This window comes from Coccinella septempunctata, chromosome 8 (assembly GCF_907165205.1).
Source record: "Coccinella septempunctata chromosome 8, icCocSept1.1, whole genome shotgun sequence".
Taxonomy (NCBI): domain Eukaryota; kingdom Metazoa; phylum Arthropoda; class Insecta; order Coleoptera; family Coccinellidae; genus Coccinella; species Coccinella septempunctata.
The window spans coordinates 14,393,777-14,408,794 of NC_058196.1; the positions used below are offsets into that span (position 1 = coordinate 14,393,777).

General features: G+C 35.6%; 1 protein-coding gene and 1 long non-coding RNA gene across 3 annotated transcripts; one reads left to right on the forward strand and one right to left on the reverse strand.

The window, feature by feature from the left end:
- Positions 1-3,938: 3,938 nt before the first annotated feature.
- Positions 3,939-14,700, reverse strand: LOC123319347 (transcription factor Adf-1-like). Of its 2 annotated transcripts, XM_044906263.1 has the most exons (3): positions 14,393-14,700; positions 4,297-4,723; positions 3,939-4,222 (listed from the first exon to the last, which is right to left on the reverse strand). In XM_044906263.1, the coding sequence occupies exons 1-3, from the start codon at positions 14,529-14,531 to the stop codon at positions 4,216-4,218; spliced, it is 573 nt and encodes a 190-aa protein (XP_044762198.1). In that variant the 5' UTR covers positions 14,532-14,700; the 3' UTR covers positions 3,939-4,215. The 2 variants fall into 2 exon arrangements, with proteins under 2 accessions (XP_044762198.1, XP_044762197.1); XM_044906262.1 differs by having other exon boundaries at positions 3,939-4,723.
- Positions 7,731-8,871, forward strand: LOC123319348. Its single transcript, XR_006538465.1, has 2 exons — positions 7,731-8,375; positions 8,438-8,871. It is a non-coding gene; the product is annotated as an uncharacterized LOC123319348 (long non-coding RNA).
- Positions 14,701-15,018: the final 318 nt, after the last annotated feature.

A 15,018-nucleotide genomic window follows, 5' to 3' on the forward strand; every position in this document is an offset into this window, starting at 1 on the left:
CAATATTTATAGGGAATTAATAAACATATTATTGAGAATCTTACTGTGATCTATTCATATGACTGAAGTAACTAGAACCTTCTTACAAAAAAACATACTACCACGATCAATTCAAGATTCATGTCTCTTACGTATGAAAATAGTGGACGGTTTAAATTTATACGAAAAATTTTTCTAACCGCCTCAGATTGTTTGGATTCTTGTCATCTTACTCAATGAAAGAAATGCTTTTCGAACGTTGGGTGAAATTTACAGGTAACTTTTTCTGAAAAGTGCCTTTCCGTACAAAATTACGATATATAGGTTAATGTCATCATTGTTCACATTTTGGGAAGATGAAGTAATTCAAAGAAAGACATACGTTCAGCCACCGAACATCAGCCTTCAAAATTTCATAGCCTACTTGACGACGAATTTTTTTGAACGCACGTTATTAATCAGCAGTCAAAGTTGATACAATTATGTTTCCAGATTATACAATATAAGAACATAAAAAATAGTACAAACTTCAAATTATCGTCAGTCAGTGCATGGATTGACATATGGTAGGTATATATTGAGATGTGTTAAAGTCTGGTGTATTCACTGATTCGATTTTGTTTTTAATTTCGAGGGGAAATGGGATCAGTTTCGTTTTTCCCACTATAGAGCATCGTCATTTGATATTTGAAAATAATTTGAATACTTTCCTACGACTTTCGAATATGTTGTATTTATAAACGATTATTGGTGTGTGAAATTGTTTCGAGTTTCGAGAAAGGGTTTAGAACATTCATTTATTCAACATGTAGTTCAGTAAGTTCAGTTTTCCGTATGGACGATCAAGAATTACTGCTAAGAATTCGGTGTTGTTGGAATTTGATGTTCAGAACCAAATCAGATGAACGAACATTCGGGACGGATATAGCTAACTTTTATGGCAACTTCAGCAATATTTCAAAGAAACTGTATTGGAAATACGTAATGCGAATTGTGGGCATGTATTGAGAATCAGAAATACATAAGTCTATTCGAGTCTGTCCGTCAAATATCCTTCCTGAGTAGATATAGTGAAAATTCTCTTTCCGTCAACTGAATATATTGGATATTTGACCAATCATTTGTGTTTTATTGAAATCATATTGAAGTACCCCCCTCACAAATTCAATTTGTCAAACGAAAATTATCTTGAAGAAGAGTAGTAAATACTCCTTCGAATCCTTATTCGATAGTGTTGAAATATTGACAGATTTGTTTTTACAACGAAAATTGAACTGTAAATCACAAATATTCCTGAATTGCTGACAAAATGGGCCAGTTCATAATTTGAACTAGTTGATCGATATTCGATCGATATCAACAAAAAACAAAATGAAACGAGAGAGTATCATTGTACCTCTTTTGGCAGAACAAGGATAGAACGAAGCAAATGACATGGTGGCGCCGCCACGAAACTGATTCTATATCCCCGATTTTCTGAAATGTTGATGCTTGCAAAAAGTGACAAGTGCACACACCAGTGTTTTAGACGTCTTAGTATATATGCTACCGGCATTGTGTAAAATTCGGACATTCTATACAATGCCTAGGCAATGAATATCGTCATGATAATGAATAGAATGCCGAATACGTTTCTTTTAGTTTAGTTTAGCCAGCTTATCTGAAGTTTATGCTCACATCTATCTTTAGGCGTAGCATATATATAATTTGCGAAATACTCCAAAAAAAAATAGGAAACTATGGAAACCAGAATTTCGTAAATACCAATAAGTTTTCTAGATCTACCTATAAGTGCACTATCTGTGGTGAATATATTGCACCATGGTAAGGTTTATTCATCGCAGTGTCCTCTAGGTTTGATATTATGTTTCTCCACATTTAATATTTATAGCTTTGCTGTGGTTTATCATTATCAACAATGTCAACATATCATACCATTTCATCAAATTCCCTGAATAATAGACTGATTTTTTTGCAGGTTTATCTTTGGAGTAAATCGGTGAGTACAAATGGCTTGCCTTGGATTCATAGGCATTCGAAAAACGATAACGATAGTTCTCAGAGACCTGAAGACAAAATGAAGTTTTGACTTAGTTGAAACTGAAACAGTACTAAGGAAAAAATTAATGTACAAACGCAGTATAAACAGTGTGAATCTGGAAAAATGGTATCGACAGGATACCTACAGTGCGCGTCTTCATCTCTACAATCTTATTTCGGAGATAGGATCCTACCACGTTCTTAAACCACAGATCACCTATAAATACCAAACAGAAAACTTTGGAATGGTCTACACCGTTTTAGTGGTCAGTTCAAAACACGAACAGTGATATTTTACGTGAGAAAACACCAATTTATATATATGGTGTTTTCATTATAATTCATTACAATCAGTTCGTCATCTCGGAAAGCAATAAATTTTTCTATTCATCGAAAAAAATTTTTTTCATTGAAGAAAAAATAATGTTCATGTTATTCACTTTTCGAGATGAAATAATTTTTTCAATAAATTTCGACATAAAAAATTTCTCGGCATTGGTTACAATTCGAAATCTGCTGAAACTGAAAAAAGACATTCGTAAAGTGTTGTCATCTTTAACACATTGACGGACAACGACGTCTATAGACGTTCAGGGCACTGTGCATGATGTGACGGCACAGTTTTTAGACGTTTATAGACGTCTTCCTATAAACTCGTCTAACATCGACATGACGTTCCTGGACGTTGGAAAAGCGTGATATTATGAAAAAGCGTCACATCGTTCACACATTTTGAGTTTTGTGAACCCCAAAGATGACGATCTTGATCGAATCATTCGCTTCGCCATACCGAGTATTCGGCCGCGATACAGCCATTCGGCGTGTTCAGTATTTGTCTCGGTATTTGTTCAAATGTGAGAGTGTGACGCTCGAAAATTACGTAGTTTCCGTGTTAAACTTTCATTATAACTTTCTTACCAAATCTAATGAAGATAAATTCTACTTTTTCTGTTGAAAAAATGAGAACACCTTTGGACGTCCATTTCATAAAAAATGAAGAAAAATATTAATGTTATGACAATGACGTCTAAAGCTGTCTGTTGTTTTTTTTTCCATATTCACATCCTCTAAATCACCACTAATATTTTGATATATATCACTTCAATTTTGAACCATATTAAATCAGTATACATGCGCGTCATATCACAAGCAACTGCCAAATAGGTACTGTCCGTCAATGTGTTAAGTATGAAATATCTATTCTATTTCATTAAATCCATTTATTGTTTCTGGCAATTTTTTGTGGATAACCGTTAATATCTCCGAGAAAGTATCAGGAATAGGGAAAGGGAAATACAAAAATACTGAGATGGGAATAGAGAAGCGAAATAAGTTATAGTCCATTCAAAAATATAGGTATTGAAAGTCGCAGGCGCAGCTTAATATCTGGTCACAAAAGATCTTTAAAAATTTCTGTACTTTCAATCACAGAACTAGAATATATTGATATAACCTAGAAAAGTATCTGCAAATAAGAAATATTCAAATTTGCAGCATAGTAATCAGCATTCAAAATTGACACAATTATGTTTCCAATTTATACTATTAAATTAAGAGCATAAACATCTGTACAAAAGTATAAAATTGAAATAAGCGTCGGTAATTAAGTGCATAGATTCACATATAATAGGTCTATGGATCAATGTTTATTCACAATACCAACCTGAATTACGCAACACAAAATCTCAACTTATGGGCTATTACCAACTTAAATTCTATTTTCCATAGCCACCCGAGATGTCAATCATTCTTGAATGAACTATATAATAAGTCGGAGTTGAAGAAAAAAATCAAAAATTTCTATCGCAGTTCGAAATCTGATAATTCAAACATCGAATTATTATATGACAATGAAACCAAAAGGAACATCGTACATTTCTTTCAAGTGCTTTTTATCTGATAATAAAATATGGTTTATATCACAGTACTTATTTATTGTATTATATAAAAAAAAACATTAAAGGAATGAAAATCATTGAAAACTTAGGTCTATCATGCTCAAGATAATTTTTCTCCCAGATATTGTGGGCGTTATAACAAGAAACCTCAGGAAATTATTAGTTGGAGTCGGAATACTTAGTTGCTGATGGATCATTGGTATCGGTACGCAGTGTTCCGGAATTTGATGCTACCGACAAGCGGGATATCATACGAGAAGAATTTGACGAGCAGTTTACAAATTCTTCTGCCTGTTCTTCAGCCTCTGTAACCATCAAAAATAGACCTTTTTTTATTTTCCTTTGAAGGTGCGCAGGAAAAGTTTTGGTTGTACCGTACATTGAATCAAAAAATGATTTTAGGGGGTCATCTTTCTCGTGAAGCGTACTCCTAATTTCTTCTCTACGATCATTTGTTTCACCTTTTTCCTGCGCTTTGGATGAAGATGTTATTGCACATTTCGTTTCTGGGCTGCAATGTGTTGCTGTGAGGATTTCTTCCTCAGACGGAAGATGTTCCTGAGATTCCTCTGCAACGGATTTTTGTAGAGGAACGGAGTTCGCCGTTTCTTGTGTTTCCGCAATATCTTCTTGCATCGCCCAATCAATTTTTCGGGACCTATCTCTCATGAAAGGTTGAAGAAATGACATTTGCATGTCATACTTCCACCGATTAGCGAATGGAGCAGCAGAACCACTTGGTTTTCGCTTTCTGCTAGCACGGTAAGAATCTCTGAGTTTCTTCCATAGGACCTTGGCTGCATCTCCTGAAAGAATCCAAATTGAGCATTTATTTTATTCGTTCATATTTCCTTGTAATGAATATATAAGAAGGAGAAATGTCACTTTTCATGGCGAGCCTATGTTGGTAATTGAAGGCGATCCATGAAAAGTCACTCCTCTCCCCGAATGAAAAATGATATTTTTTTTTCAGACGTTTTGAAATTCATAATATTCTTTGTATGAAGCTTTGGATAATATTTGATTCTACAATCGTTATACTTGAGCTTGGAACATAAATATATCTATGTTCCAAGTAATTGAGTGATTGCTATTGAAAAAATTATTGGAAAAACTAGTTATGGTTGTTATTTTCCACATATCAACACATTTATCTACGTCAAAATATGACCTTGTTTTTGTTCGTTTGAAAAAACCTATTTCATTCAAATATTCAGATAATCAGCGACTGGAAATATTTTTCATGATAGCTAGATAAATCGGCCCACGGCGGCTTGCAGTATTCAAGTCTGTGGTGTCGAATCACTGAGATAGCTGAGCATACAGTGAAATATTTCAAAAGAGTGAAAAAAGGATTGGCAACAAACGAAAAGGAAATGTAAACAATCGGCCATTTTTCTTTTAAACACAACATACAGGGTGAGTCTTTGACTGGTACTAATATATTAACAGTAGATTCTTGGGGTCAAAGGAAACACTTTTTTTCTTTACCATTTTTTCCGAATCGGCTTGGTTTAAAAGATACATGTTAAAAAACCATAAAAAAATTATTTTTAGTTCTATATCTCTAAAACGGTTTCATCGAATGAAATGAATTTCGGCGAATGAAGTTATTTGATGAACACAAGATATCATCCCCGACTTCCAGTTTTCTCATTAGGACCATTACGTACCATACTCAGATTTAGCTAGTTATTCAGAAGGTAATTTTGTTTTTCCAGTGGTGGCACACTTCATAATAATTACTCAAAATGACTATATCTCTCCATCAGGGCCGAATCGGACAAAATGGTATAGGAAAAAATTGTTTTTCTTTACCTCAAGAATCTATTGATGAAATATTTGTACGAGTCAAAGACTCTCCCTGTATATCATTGAAATCCTTATAACTCGAATAAAACGACAAATATTTTCTCAAAATTGTAACATATTAATTCTGTCTGTATGGATCTACCAAAATAACAGAAACAATTTTTTCTAATCTGCGAATATAGAATTCTATGTATCTCTTGATCGGTTCCACTGTAGTCGAATTAACAAAAATTACCAGACTCCAGTAAATGCTGGTGGAGCTGCAAATAGAATATTAAAAAATGATGCAATTAATAATCAAGCAAACACATGTTTTGGTTAGCTCCACGTGTCTAATATTTTAGTCTGAAGACAATATTTTTCCATTCACGGCGATACTTTGAGAAATTGTTTTCAGTTCTTCAGCAGGCTCAGTATCTGAGTAGAAATTATAAACACGTTTTTTTATTCAATCTGCTTATTAATACTATAACGTTGATAAAAAATGATCACCGAATCGTATCAAATTTTTTGCCACGTTGAAGTGTCGGTGGAGGGTATGGGAAATTTGAAATGGCGAGCGCCGAAGGCGCGTGGCCGGGTAGAGCGGTAAATGGAACGCAAGAGTAAGAATCGAGCTTTCCGAAAATGCCTAGATCGTATTTTTACCCCGTCTAGAAGTGTCCGAAAATTGCGTGAGAAAATCGCGAAATTCACGATTTTCGCGAAAAGGTACCAATTTGATTTGATTAGCTTGAGAGATCCGCGGTAGCTCGAGAGCCGGGATGGGTGTCGAACTAAGCTCGAAGAACCCGAAATTAAAATAGGCCTGTTTTTTTTCCCGGAGCCCGAACGATATTACCTAAAAAAGCGTAAGAATTTTGAAAATTTTTGACGTCTATTAAAAATCGAGTGACATTCCACAAAATTAAATTATTTTCTATTGATTATCAGAGAAAATTAAGTGAAAGTGCACTTTGACAATCGATGTCAGAGTGTGATTTAAAGGTTAACGTCAGTTTTGACGGCTTGGCAGCGATCACAGAACGAGGTGCCTTAAATCGATCGGGCTTTTAAAAAACGTTTTTGGCCTAGATATTTATAAAAGGGGAATCGAGCGAGGGCCGAAGGCCCGAGCTACGAACAAAAGGCGTATCGCGAGGGCCGAAGGCCCGAGCTACGGACGAAAGGCGAATCTGCCAGTAAAGGTGAATCTACCTACAAGGTGGATCTCCTGGCTATACTAGTTAATACTATAACGTTGATAAAAAATGATCACTGAATCGTATCAAATTTTTTGCCACGTTGAAGTGTTGGGGGAGGGTATGGGAAATTTGAGATGGTGAGCGCCGAAGGCGCGTGGCTGGGTAGAGCGGTACATGGAACGCTAGAAGAAGAATCGAGCTCTCCGAAAATGCCTAGATCGTATTTTTACCCCGTCTAAAAGTGTCCGAAAATTGCGTGAGAAAATCGCGAAATTCACGATTTTCGCGAAAAGGTGCCAAAGTTATTTGATTAGCTTGAGAGATCCGCGGTAGCTCGAGAGCCGGGATGGGTGTCGAACTAAGCTCGAAGGACCCGAAATTAAAATAGGCCTGTTTTTTTTCCCGGAGTCCGAACGAAATTTCCCAAAAAAGCGTAAGAAATTTGAAAATTTTTGACGTCTACGAAAATTTGATAAATTAATTTCCAAGAGCATAGAGGTAATTTCACTTCTGACGTTTCGAAAGGGGTTTTTGCAGTTTTCGGAAACTCGAGTTGATTATTATATGAATAATGCCAAAATAGGGAAGATAAATGCTAGAGAATCATTCTCCATTGCCTGTAGCATCTCCAGGTACCCATATTTCGGCTCAATATGTACAGGTAAGTTTGCAATTTTCGATATTACGAAACCACCTCAGTTAAGCACCGTTCATAACCTTCGTTTTGGCCCTGAATATTTTCAGTCATTCCGTGATTTTTAGCGTTAAAAATTGCCAAAATAAATTTATATTAGGAATGTCGAGGTCACTATTCAACCAAAAATAACTTAAAATTTTAAAATTTCCATAATTTTTCAATTCCTATAACGTGTTTTCCTGTCAAGTGTTGAGGGATCCTTAGGCCAGTTTCATTTGACTGTTGACAGACCGTGAAAAAATTGATGCAAATTTTTAAGGTTTAATTATTATTGAAATTAAAGGATATATTCAATATATTTACTACATTTCTCCCCGTACGATAAAACTTCGAAGCTCTCATCACAGTTGAACTTTTTTCCATAATCGGAAAGTTAGGTTATTATTGAATTCTGAGATATAAAACACAGTTCTTGGACGTGAATCTGTATGAGAGATCGGATATTATAACTGATAGTATATTTTGTCACTAATAATACTTATTTTTTTCAGGCACATATCAATTTATCAGATACAGAAATGAAAAAATCCTAGGATGGCAATTATCATCCCTCGGAGAGACTGTATTTGGAATGAAAATCCTTCTTCAGGGGTAAAGTCCTGAAGCAGTTCGTTCAGGAGAGTTTCTATTTGAAATATATGATCCATTTGTCAAGTTTACATAATGTACTTCAGATCAAATTACATGCAAACTCACAGAATGAGAAACATCTTTGATCTTGGTGTATGAACATAAGAATTTCTAGATAACAAACGGTTCTTGGGGGTGAGTCTGCACAGAAAATCGACCAGGAGATTCTATATTTCATAATTGAAATTTATTTTCAGGCACATATAAATTTATCAGATCAAGAAATGTATAATATCATTTCTCGGACAGTGTTATTTGGTAAAAAAGAGGTAGTTCAGAGTAAGTTTATAAAGCATATCATTCAGGATAGTTTCTATGTGAAGTAAATGATCTATTTCGCTTTTTTTCAACTGAATACAACAGATTTCTGACAACTTCCATGCAATCGGGTAGTGTACGGAGATGATTTTCTTAGTCTAGATCTATGGAAAAATGTTTTGAGATAAGTTATTCATTTGGAATGATATAATGATTATTGAAACACAATCTATGAGTGAGTTTTTGCGTTAAAATTCTATATTTATAGACATTTGTCAAGTTTTCTCATTTAAGGTAAGATTGTTACTCTTATCGTAGAGAGAGGGACTCTGTAGGTTTTTGTTCAAAATAAACTGAATGAAATGTTATAATACTTGAAATCTTCATAATAAGGCTTCTTTTCAATTCCATATGACAGATTTTGGCCAATTTTTAAGCTTTTTGATTAGTGTACAAGGATTATTATATTTACTCATTCCAGATAATAGGAGAAATGTTTTCAAATAACTCATTCAAGTGGAATAATAAAATGCTTATTGGGATGATAAAAAGCATATTGAAACACAATCTATGAGTAAGTTTTAACATAAAAATTCTATATATGTATAGACTTTCGCCAAGTTTTTGTCATTTGAGGTTAGTTTTTTTTTTCTTATCGTAGATGAAAGGATTTTGTAGATTTTGTTCAAAATAAACTGAATTAAATATTATGATGCTTGAAATTTTTATAATTAGGCTTCTTTCCCATTCCATATAACATATTTCGGCCAATTTTTAAGCTTTTTGATTATTGTACGAGGATTATTGTATTTAATCATTCCAGATGGAAGGAAAAATGTTTTCGAATAACTTATTTGAGTGGAATGATATAATGATTATTGGAATACAATAGCAGGGTGTTTTTTTTTTGCGTTAAAATTCTACTTTTATAGACTTTTGACCAGTTATTCTCATTTCAACTTAGTTTTTTGTTTCATCGTAAAGAAAGAACTTTGTAAGTTTCTATTCAAGATGAACTGAATGCATGGAATCTCCGTTATAAGGCTTCTGTCCAACTGAATATAACTGATTTTTGCCAATTTTTAAGCTGTGTATGAGATTATTTGTATTTTTTCGTGAAATTTGCGACAATGCCTGTATATATCGAACGCTGTGAGTTATGTGTGATACTCAGTATTGTATAGTATTCGCGTATCATTAAAAGCGAGGGCCGTAGGCCCGAGCTACGGTCGGAAGGTGAATGGCGAGGGCCGAAGGCCCGAGCTACTGACGAAAGGCGAATCGCGTGGGCCGTAGGCTCGAGCTACGGCGGAAGGCGAATCACGAGGGCCGTAGGCCCGAGCTACGGACAAAAGGCGAATCTGTCCATGAAGGCGAATCTACCTACAAGGTGGATCTCCTGGCTATACTGATCTGCCAAAAAAAGTAGATCTATCAACAAAGGTAGATCTATGGGCTTACTAGTACATATAATAATAATAACAATAGAACGGACAGATATGCCACGACACCTCGGGGGTAGGGGAATTGTTGACTTGTCCAACCGCATGTCCCAGGAAATTGAAGGAAATATTTCCTGAACAAGGCTCTTTCGTCAGAACTCCATCGAGTAGTTTGGGTTGCTGATAGTTCTACTCCGTTGAAGCTACAACAGGACCACTTGGGAACTGTCGCACAATCTGCAGAAAGTAAAATGCAGAACTGATTGGCAAACCTTTGCATGGAAGGCACCAGAACGAGGTCAGTCAATATTACGTCCACATATCTGCGTCTTCTTTATGGTTCGGAGACATGGAGGATAACAGAGAAGTATATGAGAAAGATCGAGGCAGTTGAGATGGACGCCATGAGAAGAGCATTGAGAATTTCCCGAAGAGATAGAATCCGGAATGAGGTGGTGAAGGAACGAATGGGCATTGAAGGTGAGATACGTGAGGATGTAGAGAGAAGACAACTTAGGTGGTCCGCACATGTGAATCGGATGGGGAACGAACGAATACCGAAACAACTGATGGAATGGCAACCTGTGGAGAAGAGAAAAAGAGGACGCCCAAGAAAGACCTGGGGGGAAGGAGTTAAAAAGGCAATTAGTGCAAGAGAATTGAACGAGACACTGGTACACAACCGAGAAGAATGGAAGAGGGTTATCGGACAACGTCGCAAAACGTTATAAACCGATATATATATAGCTATAATTAGAATAAGGGGTTATGGGAATGGATGAAAAAATTTTCTGATCTTCTCTTTTATTCCATCAGTCGACGTTTCGGTCCAGGTATGGACCTTCCTCAGGACTCTAAAATTACATTAAAATGGTAACAAATCTCACATGGACAAAAAAACTCACCGGAAAACAGAGATTTATTAGATAACAAATTTAACATCGGTTGACAGAACTAAAATCAAAACAAGCAGGCATCAACTAATATGAGCGAAAAAGTCCAAAATCGACACAATTGTTCTTCTATTCAATAATCGTCCAAAAATCCTTTTTTTAGTCACGTCAAATACATTAATCAATGTCAAAAGCCACAGAATACAATACACAAAAACACAATTTTTAGGTTGACACAATGACGTCTGAAACCACAGAGCTCCCATCATTCCCTGGCCTCAGTACTCCTCTCTCCCCGGACAGCTGGTCAATACTTAGTAAAAATGCATTTTTACTAAGTATTGACGATTTTCTAGAATGGAGTTTACTAGGGCAGTCTCGCTGAAGGCTCCAGCAGTAGTCCGCCATAATGTGGCTATCCCATCGTCCTTGATAACGATCTTCCATAGTTTTAATATCCTGATGGAATATTTCCCCCTGTTCTTCACTACAATCACCTAAGTTTTCTGGAAAACGATCTAGGTGGCTGTGGAGGTAGTGAACTTTTATACTCATGTTACAGCCGAGAATATTAAAATTTGAAAGCATAGTTTCCACTAATTCTACGTAATTCTCTGCTTTATGATTGCCAAGAAAATTTTGTACTACTTGAACAAATGAACTCCAAGCGTTAGATTCAGTCTCGTTCATTGATGTGGTGAATCGTGGATCTTTAACAAGTTGCCTTATTTGAGGACCATCAAATATACCAGCTTTTAGTTTTTCCGTGCTAATGCCAGGAAATTTACGTGACAAATACCCAAAACAATTTCCATCTCGATTTAAAGCCTTCACAAATTGCTTCATTAGGCCTAGCTTGATATGCAAGGGCGGAAGTAAGATTTTTTCTCTTGAAACCAAAGGTTCGTTGATCACGTTTTGTATTCCTTGAATCATGACATCTCTTGAAGGCCAATTTTTGTTAACCCAGTGCTCCTTTTTAGCTCTGCTGTCCCAAAGGCACAAAAAACAAGGATATTTTGTATAACCACTCTGCTGTCCAAGGAGGAAGTTAATCATTTTTAAATCAACACAAATTGACCACTGATGTTTTTCGTATTTAATTTTTCCCAAAACTAATGCTATTGTTTCATATTCTTCCTTCATGGTAGTAGAATGAACAATAGGAATTTTGCCATATTTGTTACCGTTATGTAAAAGAACACATTTTAAACTACGTTTTGAACTGTCAATATACCATTTAACCTGTAACGTGTATCTCAGAAACTAGAGCTGATAGAAAAAATCTGGTGGCATTTTTGGAATCAGCACATTAAAAACATCTAAAATCAGATGTTAGATTTCCGGCACCAAATTTTTTTTCATTTTGTTGGCCTGTGTTATGTAGGATGATTCCACTTACATTTGAATTATCTGGATACCTTTCACAAAAAAATGATCGAGACATGTCCGATTATCTGGACGTGTATACTTATTTATGAGTGATATGAATCCGAAAGAATACCTACAATATATTTTTATACTCCTCCACAAAATATTCATGCGACAATAAGTTTATGTTTATGTCTCCTATGATAATATGTCTGGCTGGGTGTTTTCCTTCTTCCAAATAATGCAACAATTCTGTGTTACATTCTTCAATAGAGTATTGCGGTGACTTGTATATAGCAGTTAGTTTGAGTTTCTCTTGTTTATATTGAATATTTATTTCTATTGCTGTGATTTCCCCTAGTTTGACTATAGAGTGATCAAAATCAATACCTTCCTTTATATGTACCATTGTTCCATCATTTTTGTTATATTTTCCGTTGTTATAAATTTGCTCATAACCCTTGAGCCCAAACAAACACAAATCACATACTTCAAATGTTTCAGTCAATACCATTATATCAAATGAGGTTTGCGGTTTGCGCGTTCTCCATAAATAACTCAAATTCGCTGAAATTCATTTGAACTCTACGTATATTCATGTGAAGAATTTTGAATTCATTGCATATATCTATTTTACTGAGTTCAGTGGTATCATCAATAACAACAGTATAATAGTCTTCGTTATCGTTGTGCCTTATAAAGTTATCCATCAACAGATTTTTTTCCCCTTTTTTTATTTGGTGTATAAGCTCCTTCAAACTGTGGAAATATCAGTAGATGAGCTCATCTACATATTTTTAATTTTTCTTTTCTGGCGCAGATTTATGACGGAGTTTCATATTTCCACCTCCTGCAACAGGTGATATTTTTCTTACTCCGCAATATTTTTTTTTCTCGATGGTTCTGGACTCAAATCTGTTATACCAATATTCAGATCCTTATATAATATTAAGACCTGATGTAGTCTGTAGTTGTTGGAGTACCAGGTGCGCTGCTCGTCTTTCTTTCTTCTTCGTCTGAGGTCTCTTAATCTTCCAATGTATAAATTTCCCTGCTTACCACCAGTTTATTTCCCCTTATGTAAGATTTTTGTTCAGAATTCACTCTAGCCTTCAATAAAAATACCTACTCGAATTCTGACTATTTTCAACTTTTGAAGCAACAATCTTGTACATATTCTGCTCTATTGATTCGCCGGAAAACACCTGTTCGTTCGCCGTTCGTTCGTTCGTTTATTTCGTTCATTTTAGTTTTTTAGCAAACCAAACCTATTCGTATATACAGGGCTAATCAGGGAGAAGGCAGCAAACTCCAGTACAAGAAAAAATAATTTTCTTATACGATTCTTTTTTGTTTCCAAACTATAGCGTAATTGCAAACAAACAAAAATTTCCTACAACATGGTTTTAATTATAGCGCTGTTTTAAAAAATGTTCAAAAATACCTCCATTGACCTCTAACACATTCTACTTCGTCTGCGATGGGCTCTTCTTGCTTTTTTGATTGATTCACATATGTATGTCTTTCTTTGATGAACGCTGCCGCATTTCTATGCATTTTATAAGACTTCAATCGTACAACCTCGAAATTAAACGCGTCAAACACACTGACACTGACACTATCGGCGAGCTAATAACTTCACTGTGCCGAAATTTTTCGACATTTTTTTTAACAAAAAACGAACTTATTATATATATGGGATGATTCTGCTGCTAATACAATCCACTGACCGTTTGAAAGAAATACGTGACTTTTCGCAGACGTGATAGAAATTATAGCAATACCTGCAGCACCAAAAATTAAAAGTTCTTTATAAACTTCACTTAAGTTCGATTTTTTCCTTCCTTAGATTATAATTTTTGTCTCTTTTAGAATATATTTTACACTGCATATTCTTTATAATCTGATCATGCCCCCTGGGTGCAACCCCAATGTCCCCTTATTTTCTGTAGCTCTTCTACTGTCCCCTGGAAAGTCTCAAAGCCACAAGGAGTCGTTATCGCCTACGCTGAGAACCTAAATATATATTTTTTAAGGGTTCAATATTGCTATATATATTTTCATGATTTCATGGATTATTGATAAGTATCGTTATGACTCGATGTGAAAACAATTAAACCTGAGTCGTAAAAAGTTTTCTAATCATTGATGAAAATATCAATTTCATACATGATTAATATTCGCTCACCCGAATTTATTCCACACTTAGTTGCTATGCTTCTCCAGATTCGCATCTTCAAATTTGTGTCCATGTATTTCCTATGGCTACGATCGTACAAAATCCTCTCCTCCCTCACGCAATCTATCAACTGTTCTTCTACATCCATTATAAAAATCTGCTCGCTGTTACATAAATCAAATTATAGACATACTCTACAGAAATATGTTTCTACGACTACATATTCGACTTTACGGCATTGGAAGCCGCTCGTAACTAGAAAGCCGGCCAAATCGAAGCGTTGTTAAGCTGACGGTTGCTACGTCGCCGCCGCTCGAGTGTGCTCGCTAAACTTCGCTCTCGGTGGCCGGCAATACATATAACAACCTTTATTTCGGAGCTGAATCCGAGCTAAGCGCAGCTGTCGTGGTTTAGCTTCGCATTCAGTGGACATAGACATGAAGAAAAGTGATTCCAGGAGACCAACAAGACGGGAGCTTATACCTACGTCTCGCCTCGTAAGACGTGAATTCTTGAAAAATTGGGAGTAAACGTTCTGTTGGTCGAAGGCAGAATTCATGGTTGAGAGATCTGCGTAGATGACTCGGACGGACTTCGACAGAGATTTTCAGAGCTACGGTTTCCCGTACAGCGAT

What these genes read in the sequence shown, in the direction of transcription:
- LOC123319347 (XM_044906262.1), bottom strand. Translation starts at nt 14,531, where the DNA reads ATGGATGTAGAAGAACAGTTGATAGATTGCGTGAGGGAGGAGAGGATT. An exon ending in TAAGTGTGGAATAAATTCGG is followed by an intron (nt 4,724 to 14,392) that starts GTGAGCGAATAT and finishes GGATTCTTTCAG; the next exon opens with GAGATGCAGCCAAGGTCCTA.